This window comes from Urocitellus parryii, chromosome 1, assembly GCF_045843805.1.
Source record: "Urocitellus parryii isolate mUroPar1 chromosome 1, mUroPar1.hap1, whole genome shotgun sequence".
In the NCBI taxonomy this organism is placed as follows: Eukaryota; Metazoa; Chordata; class Mammalia; order Rodentia; family Sciuridae; genus Urocitellus; species Urocitellus parryii.
The window spans coordinates 116,675,814-116,685,715 of record NC_135531.1 but is presented as its reverse complement, the minus strand read 5'-3'; the positions used below and the strand labels follow the sequence as shown (position 1 = coordinate 116,685,715).

Below are 9,902 nucleotides of genomic sequence, written 5' to 3'. Positions count from 1 at the left end.
TCATTTTATCTACAGATCCTGAAGCAATGCTGCTTAGCCTCGCATAAGAACACCTGCCTGCTAGAGGGTCAACCCCACCCAGCCTGTGTCATAACCCCTAAGCATGGTTGTGAAATTCCTCTTTCAGGCTATAGAGCTGTCTGTGAGTGCCCACAGGCTGCTGCTCTCCTTGGTGGGACAGCCTTGTCAGTTGGCTCCATGCTCTGACAATAAATCTCTCATGTGGTGTGGTCTTTGGACTTTGCATGGACTCTGCGAGTGTCCTTCAATCCTCAACTATATTTTCTTTCTTTTTTTTTTTTTTTTTGGTACTGCTGGGGATTGAACCCAGGACCTTGTGCATTCGAGGCAAGCACTCTACCAACTGAGCTATATCCCCACACCTATTTTTGTTGTTGTTTGTTTGTTTTATTTTTTGTTTGATTGTTTGTTTTTAGAGGCAGGGTTTCACTGGGTTCCTTAGCAGCTCACTTTTGCTGAGGCTAGCTTTGAACTCCATGGATATATTATTTTATCTGAAACCTGAAGATAGAGTCAGACATGAAAAACATCAGCAGAAAATCAATAGTCAACACTTGGGATTTTTGTCTCCTATTTTAAGTAAATAAAATTCAAACAATCTTATAAAGTCACATTCCTAGCTCACATTCTAAACAGAATCACATGTTAGGATATGCAGATAGATGATAATTTCAATTTTTACTTCTTCAGGTGTTCTCTCTCATTTTGTTAGTACTATCAAAGTAGTATGAGATCACTTCAAATCCATGACATCTTATCCTTCAATTCCTTCCCTCTTCTGTGTCTTATGCAGTCCCTCATAATGAGAAATATAATTCTTCTAGTTTGGCTCTTTGTTTAAAACAATTTTTCTCTATGGCTTTTATTTTTCAGAAAGGGAAAAGGAAAGAGTGGGATACTATGGCTGCAGCTTAATGGACACTATGAGAATATATTTGATTTTGGAATACATACTTTATAAGCTGACTAATAATATTTGGAGTATGATTATATTAAAATTAATTTGTATTTCTCCAAATGGAAAGATGTGAAGGAGACTCAGGGAAAGGAAGGATAAAAATTGTTAAGAAATATATATAGTGATAAAAGAAAGCCTATGATTAAATAACTGCAAGAATATTCACAATGTTGATTAACTGTAATTACTAACAGTTTTAATAATTCATCAAAGATGAACAGAGAATAGCCAACTACTGCTTTCAATACTTAATCCCCAAGTTTTCCTTGGATGAATTTATAATAGACATCCTATTATCACAAAATAATTGGGACACAGGCAAAATTCAGTCAATTTTACTTACTGGAATGAAATTTACTTTTTAAAAGACATTTGTTATTACAGGGAGTAGTTTTATTTCCTATTGTAAGAAAATTCAGAATTTGAAATTTCATATGTTAAAAGACTTCAGGGCTGGGGTTGTGGCTCAGCGGGATAGCATTCACCTAGCAGGTGCAAGGCCCTGGGTTCAATCCTCAGCACCACATAAAAATAAAATAAAGGTATTGGGTCGAACTACAACTAAAAGATAAATATTTTAAAAAGTTAAAAAAATACTTCAGAATATCCTTCACAAATCATCTTTCCAGGAATTAAAACTAAAAGACCAGATAGCTAATCTGTATCATAGCGTTGACATACATGTTGTTAGATGATAGCATGTTAAATGTGGTCTCATAGCTTCTCCTTTCATGTTTTTGTGCTATTCCATCTTCATCACATACTCTATTCAATTAGCAAATGAACAAGAGGAGAAAGAAGTGGATAAACTTTTAGGCAAATCCCAGTAGCTCAGTGACAGAATGCACACCCTGCATTCTATCTCAAGCACTACTTTAAAAGAAACAGGGGTGAGGAGAATTTGCATAGACAAAAGAAGGATACATAGAAAGTGGGCTGGTTGAAAAATCATGATAATTTTATCGAACCTGACAATAACAAATCAATCTCACCCATGTCATTAGTTTCTTAGTTTCCCTTACCTCCTCCTCACCTATAAAATCAGATAGCTAGATGTGATGGTGTCAATTCTGACAGCTGAATTTATCTTGTAGGTATGAATCCTAAGATTAAATACAGACAGAGGTAGATATATTTGCAAGTTTTGAAGTCATGCTGACTCAAAGAATGCCTCAGTAATTTTCTCTTTTTTAAAATATTTATTTATTTTTTAGTTTTCGGCGGACACAACATCTTTGTTTGTATGTGGTGCTGAGGATCGAACCCGGCCACACGCATGCCAGGCGAGCGTACTACCGCTTGAGCCACATCCCCAGCCCCTAATTTTCTCTTTTTGAAACCTGGTTCTCTATGATATAAGCTGAATACGCTTAATGAGAAACAGGAAAATCATTGGTTGGTTCAAATTCTATTGGTATACTTTGTGGGCTTATAATAAAGTTTTCATTTTAGAAACTTAAGCTTCAGACCTTTTCCATTGATTCTCTGAATCAGCTAAAAGTTCAATTTCTAGAAATTCTTTTGTTGTTATAATACCTTCCTTTTTTCTCTTCCATTACATTAGATAAATTTTGGGGAGATTAAGGCAGGAGGATTGCAAGTTAAAAGCTAGCTGCAGCAATTAGGAAGGCCCTAGCCTGTTTAAAAATATAAAATAAAAAGGGCTGAGGAGGTAGCTCACTGGTTCAGCACCTCCAGGTTCAAAAAAAATACCAGATAACAGTATGGATGACTATGATCGCTGTTCAGGTGCCTTTTAAAAAATGCTTTTACAAATTTCTCCTTCCTATTTATACATTTAGCTCTTTTTGTTACAAGTGATTTTTGCCATTAAAAGTTTAAATAACATACATACTCAGTGGTTTAGTAGTGACCTTTAGGACTAAAACAAATATTCAAGGAAATAACAGGTTGTGGAATATGTTTGCATATTATTAAAGATTTTTAAAAATAACTTATTGCTATAAACAATAATTAATTCTTTTGTTGGGCAAAACTAACAAAGACCTTAAAATTTAAATTAGAATTTTAATTCAAGTCCTGATAATACTGCATTTTAATAATCTGATGGTAATCACTTTTTCTCTATAATCAGGCTATCTTAAGTCAAGTTCATTACTATTCAAAACTATTGTGTGTCTCAATTATTAAGACTTTCTAATCACTTGATCAAATTACTTACAGGTTTCTAGGAAAATCAACCTATTTTCCATGCTGTCTGAAACAATTCTAGACTAGAATAGGCTTAAACAAATTTCTTTTTAGTAACATCCTGAAGTCTTACCATTGAGAGACACATATAAAAACCTCCTTTCTGTAGCAGACTTATTTCTATGATCTTTCCCAGGCTAAATGCATTATCTGAGTTCATGAGCTGCCCCTTGATAGAGAAGCACTAAACTTTTTCTTCTAGCCCCAATCCCTCAATTCATTTCACTCTTTTCATTCCCTTGATTTAGTTCAACTATATGACCTAATAGTGGTAAAAGTCCAGCTTTGGCATCAGACAGATGCCAGATCTAACACAGATTTAGTCATTTATGTATAAGGTTTCATGCAGTTATAAATAATAAATAATAAATTGCTTCATTTAATTATCATAAAGACCCTATGAAGTAGGTATGTTCATTATCTTCACTTTATAGAAAAGGAAACCAAAGCAGAGAGACATGAAGTAACATGCTCAAGGTTCCAAAATTAGTCATGTCAGAGCAGAAACAGAGGCTTATTCAAGAGCCTGAGTGAAACCACCAGGTTAATATCTTAAGTGGTTAAATTTGTAGGCAAATCCCAGTTTAGTAAACAAATAAAAACAAAGCTTTTCTATTGGAAAACAAGGCTGGGGTACCCTGAAGAATACCCTGTAGAATCTTCTGAACTTAATCATTTTTTTTTAAATGATAAGGAGGGAAGGGTCTTTTACACAAGTATAAAAGTTACTTGCAAATATCAGTGTCTCTGCCTTGCTCCAGTTCTGACATACTACAAAGCCTGTCTCTGCCTTACTCCAGCTCTGACCTATTATAAAGCCTGAAAAGTTTTTACAAAAAGTAGAAATTCTAGGAATTAACACGGAAACTCAGAAAATATGATAAAAATAAAGTTCAAAGGGGCATCAGTTGTAGATAAAATGAAAATATCAGTGCTACTCCTCAAACACATTATCACTTAAATTATTTACTTTTCTAGGCTTGTTTGAAAATCTACAATTCACAACAGTTTATATAAGAAAGCCTATGTCCAAAATTTTATGTGTATATGTGTATTTATAGAATATGTTTGATTTAAAATTTAGCTCTTTTCTACAGAATTTTTCATGCTAACACATCAATAAGAAGATTATATGTTACTTTTGATGTTAAAAACACAAATATATAGTTGAAGAGTCTAAACATTAAGCACTTAAAATTCTTCAGTTTCAGCAATCTAAATACTAATACAAAAATAAGACTTTGTTTACTGAGTGACAGCCAAACATCGTGATTACTGGATTTTCCTCTTAAGAATAATATTTTATCTTCACAGTCTTCCACTAAACTCCAATATACCTCGTATCTGAAGACCCTAGGAACTGTCGGTATGAGAATATATTCAAAGGAAAAACATCCACATAGATTCGTAAGATCACAGGACTGAACATAATCTAGAAATTAAATAATCCAGAGAGGCTCGGGTTTTGGCTCAGTGGTACAACACTTACCTAGCATGTGTGAGCCACTAGGTTCAATCTTTACCACCAAATAAAAATAAATAAATTAGCTAGGCATGGGGGCACATGCCTATAATCAATCCCACAGCTCAGGAAGCTGAGGAAGGAGGATGCAAGTTCAAAGCCAGTCTTAGCAAAAGTAAGGCACTAAGCAACTCAATAAGAACCAGTCTCTAAATAAAATACAAAATTGGGCTGGGAATGGCTCAGTGGTTGAGTACCCCTGAGTTCAATCCCAGTATAAATAAATAAATAGGAAAAAAATAAATAATCCAGCTTCTTCTGCTAGGTATGATTTTTCTTTAAAAAAAAATTGTATTCACAGAATTAAAAGTTTTAGCCGGGCACTGTGGTACTTGCCAATAATCCCAGCAACTCAGGAGGCTGAGGCAGAAGGATCAACAAGTTTGAGATTAGCCTTAGCAATTTAGCAAGGCCCTCAGCAAATAGTGAGACCTGGTCTTAAAATTAAAAAAATTAAAAAGAGGGCTGGGGATGTGGCTCAACAGTAAAAGCACCACCAACTTCAAACCCCAGAACCCCCAAAAAACAAGTTGGGGTACTTGTTTATTTTTTTCATAATATTGAAATATAGGGGTGGAAATGCAGCTCAATGTGTAAAGCACTTGTCTAGCATGTACAAGGCCCTAGGCTTGATCTCCAGCACTGCAAAAAAAATAAATATATATTAATGAATTTCCCATAATAACCTAAAACTAGATTTTATTTAGATTCAAATCTTCTTCTTGATCTACCAGCATGACAATGTAATAGCCAATTTAAAATGTCTTACAAGTCAAACATTTTCACCCAAAGAGAAACTTCATTTAACAATTAGCAGCTCTATCAGTTTCAAAAACTGTCATGGCATCATTAACAGCTTCTGAAAAAATGAATTGTAAATTAGACTAAGTGTGAAATACAACATTAAACAATTACATCAGAAGTTCAAGTGCCAAATACAACTTTTATTTAAAATTTACTCTGAGTTAAATTGTATGCAATTTCATTTGGCTGAAAGCATCTGTCTCTTCTATAACTTTGAACAAAATTTACATGCATGAATTTGGAGGCAGAAAAGCACAGCAAATAAGAGCATGAGCTCTGAAGTTAGACACACTGTTTAAACTGACAAAATAATTGTGGATTAACAGTTATTAACAAATACAAAAATAAGACTTTGTTAAATTAACAACCTTAAAACATTAACAACCTTAAAGGGTGATTACATCTTAAAAAGCTATCACAAATGAAATGTCCAGCAATGTCTGGCACAAGCATTCAATACTGGCCAGGTGGTTGATGAGGAAGGTACTGCTGCTGATGATGTTAAGGAGGAAGATGGTGATGGTGATGGTGATTCCCAGTGCTACCTTTGCAATCCAATGAATAAATGTAAAGTAATTCAGCTCTACTATAGAATGTCTGGGGAGATGGTCTAGTCAAGAGTGCAGTCAAAGGTGACACAGGACTCAGGACACCCTGAAGAACATTAACTTTTAAATAAAGATGGAAAAAGGAAAGCTATAAATACATAGAGAAATGGCAATGTAAGAAGCGGGCAAAAGAAACAGAAGAGAGAGGTTTTACTGAAAGAGGGGAAAGGATTATTCTGCCAGATTAACATCACTAGAGTAAAAGTTTGGGCTAGGGATATAGTTCAATGGTAGAGTGCTTGATTAATGTATTCAAGGTTCTGTATACTTAAATTAATTTACATATACACACACATATATATGGAATAAATATTTTCATTAAAGATATATTTAGAGACAGAAAAATTTAGATTTTTATTATTTTTTAAAATTTTATTTATTTTTTCATTTTCTTTGTTGATGGACCTTTATTTTTAATTTGTATGTGGTGCTCATACATTTGAGGCAAGTGCTCTATCACTGAGCCACAACCCCAGCCCCTAGATTTTTATTCTTTTACCCTTTAAGTACAAGGTATGAGCACCACTAAAATTTTCAATAATTGGGCTGAGGTTGTGGCTCAGTGGTGGAGTGATTTCTGGGCACATGTGAGGCACTGGGTTCAATCCCCAGAACCACATAAAAATAAATAAATAAAATAAAGGTATTATGTCCATCTACAACTAAAAAATATTTTTAAAAAATTCTTTAAAACAATTTACAATGATTACCAAAATAAATAGATTGTATATCTTTCAATCATTTCTTTAAAACATCCCCAAACAACACTATATAAACATAAAAGGCAGACTAAGAATTAACAATCATTTTTGAAAATCACTTTTTACATGAAATTTATTTCTTAGATGACTGATTAAAAGTTTGTCTTATCTATCCATTGTTTTCAATGCATTATCTTGTATTCCTCTACCTCTACACATTTAAACATGCTTGATTTTATAATAAAAGTAGCAGAGAGACATAAGAAAGTGTTGATTAGCAACAGGTTGCCATGTTTCTTTGAACAACACAGCACAGAACACATAGAAAAGACACTGTGGTTTATAATCTTTAAAAAAAGAAAATTATAAAATGAAAAGCATCAAAACTTTTAAGACTGTGCTTATTGATAACAAATAGTTTGACTTCATTTACAACTGAACCAAGTATGTAAAATTGCAAAAGCCTTCATGTCTTTCTCAATAATTATGGCCTATATTTTTCTAATAAATTTTACTGTATACACTTAAAGTATTCAATATGCTATTATGAGACACAGAGAGATAGTAAAAAGGGCTATTATAGTGAAACAAATGAACATATTCATCATTTCAGTTACTCTTTTTTGTTTTTGTTTTGTTTTTGTGGCAAAAGCAGATAAAATCTACTCAACATGAATTCCACATACAGTACAATTTGTGGTCTTCATATTGTATCTTAGATTTCTGGAATTTCTAGAATTACATATCTGCCTCTTGGTTTACTCTTACCTACATCTCCCAAATTCCTACACCCCCATCCCAACCTGAATAAAACCATTTAATTCTCTACCTATATATTTAATATTTTAAAGATTCCAAAGATCTGTGAGATCACATAATACTTTTCTTTCTATGTCTGGCTTCTTTTACTTTGCATAATATCCTCCAGACTAATTCATGTTATGGCAAATGGCAAAATTGTGTACTTTTCTCAGCTGAATAATATTCCATTGTATGTGCATACCACTGTTTCTTTATGCCTTTGACTGCTGACAGACACATGGGTTGTTTCCATATCTTGATTATTTTGCATGATGTAACAAACATGGGACTGCAGATATCTTGATGATGTGGTGATTCATTTCCTTTGGACATGGGAAATGACCCATAAATGGGATTGCTGGGACATTTGTAATTTTATTTTTAATTTATTGAGAAACTTCAATACTGCTTACCATGATGGCAGCACCAATCTAAACTCACACCAATGGTTTGTTATTTACTAAACATTTTTATAGAAAACATAAATAAAAGGAAACATATAAAATATTCATGGAATAAACACAATATTATACAGTCTTGAAATTTGCTCTACTAGTTAATGGAAGCTCAATAAGAATCTCAAAAAATATTTTTTCAGAATTTTATGAAGCTGATTCTGAAATTATGTTAAAGAAAAGTACAAAAATATCAAGATAACCTTGAAGAAAAACAGTAGGATTTTTCCCACCAGTTAGACTTATTATAAAGCAACTAATTAAGATACCATGGAACTTGTACAGTTAGAATAGCATTTAAAGCACAGAAGTAAATTTTCACATATATGCACAAATGATGAATGATGGAGATAACACTTTTCAGTGGCTTTTTCAGTAAGTGCTGAAACAACTGGGCAGCCATACAAAGGGGAGGGTGAAACTGGACTTGGCTCATACCAAACAAAAAACTCAGTTGTGAGTAGATTAAAGACAAATATAAAACTGAAACTTTGGAGATCCAACATGGCGGCGGGCGCGGAGAGATCAAGTCTCTGACCTCTTCAGCTGTGCGGGCATAGGGAGTCGTAAACTGTCTAAATGCTGTTTGCTCAGGATCACTAGGCAATGCTGAGCTGATGTGGATCTGGGGCGAACAGTCTGGGCCTCTCAGAACACACACCGAGCCCAGATCGGCTGCATTCAAGCTCCTGTTTGCCTGCTTCTAGCAGCCAAACTGCTGTGACTCAGCACTAACGATCCCGCTGAAACAACTGGTCAGCCCTTCTGGACTTATGGAGGTAAATGCCAACCGAACCTTCATAGGCAGTGGCCACAGGATTGAAACGGGGCTTGGGAGAGACAGTCAGGACCCACCGTTGCATTGGTAACCCGGCAAAGGGAACGAACTGTCACCATTTGCATGGGATACCACCAAGGAAGAGAACTGACATCACCAGAACGCGGTGGAGGAGATAACTTCATTGAAACCAGCGGCGAGAGCATCAAATAAATTTATAGGAGTAAACAGTAACTCAGCAGTAAAACAGAACAAGAAGTAACATGAGCAGCATGAAAAAGCAAGGAAGAAAATTAGTACAAACAATGCAGGACAGCCTAAATATTCAGGAGGACCTAGAGTCATCAGAAAAATGGTCACATAAAGAACTCAAGGAATACCTTAGACAGATGGAATGGAACCTTAAAGAGGATACGAGATAGCAAATTCAAACAGTGAAAGAACACATTGAAAATGAATTACATAAACAGATAAAAGAAGAAGTTAAGCATCTTTATCAGGAGATAGAGATTATAAAAAAAATCAAACAATAATTCTAGAAATGAAGAAAACTATAAACCAAATTAAAAACTCAAATGAGGGTATCACTAACAGAGTGGAGCAAGTAGAAGCCAGAACGTCAGATAATGAAGACAAAATATATCATCTTGAAAAGAGTCTAGCCAACTCAGAAAGGCTGGTAAAAAATCATGAGAAAAACATCCAAGAGAAATGGGATAACATAAAATACCAAACTTAAGAGTCATCGGGATAGAGGAAGGTATAGATTCAAACCAAGGGAATGAGTAACCTGCTGAATGAAATAATTACAGAAAACTGTCCAGAAATAAAAAAGGAGACAGATATACAAATTGTAGATGCATACAGGACACCGAGCACACAAAATCATAGTAGACCAACGCCAAGAAACATTGTTATGAAGATATCCAATAAACAGAACAAAGAGAAAATATTAAAAGCTACAAGAGAAAGGAGACAGATTACATTCAGGGGTAAACCAATAAGGTTAACAACAGATTTTTCATCACAGACGCCAAAAGCAA

At 34.3% G+C, this 9,902-nt stretch overlaps 1 protein-coding gene and 1 non-coding gene across 2 annotated transcripts in view; both read right to left on the bottom strand.

Annotated features, from left to right (window-relative positions):
• Positions 1–306: 306 nt before the first annotated feature.
• Trnas-cga (transfer RNA serine (anticodon CGA)) lies at positions 307–384 on the bottom strand. Its single transcript has one exon. It is a non-coding gene; the product is annotated as a tRNA-Ser (tRNA).
• A 7,502-nt stretch (positions 385–7,886) lies between these two features.
• LOC144254362 (tRNA-uridine aminocarboxypropyltransferase 2-like) overlaps positions 7,887–9,902 on the bottom strand; it is a 130,804-nt gene continuing 128,788 nt past the window's right edge. The window contains exon 5 of the mRNA XM_077797445.1: positions 7,887–7,949. Coding sequence (XP_077653571.1) covers positions 7,887–7,949 — 63 coding nt within the window. The remainder of the gene's footprint in view (positions 7,950–9,902) is intronic.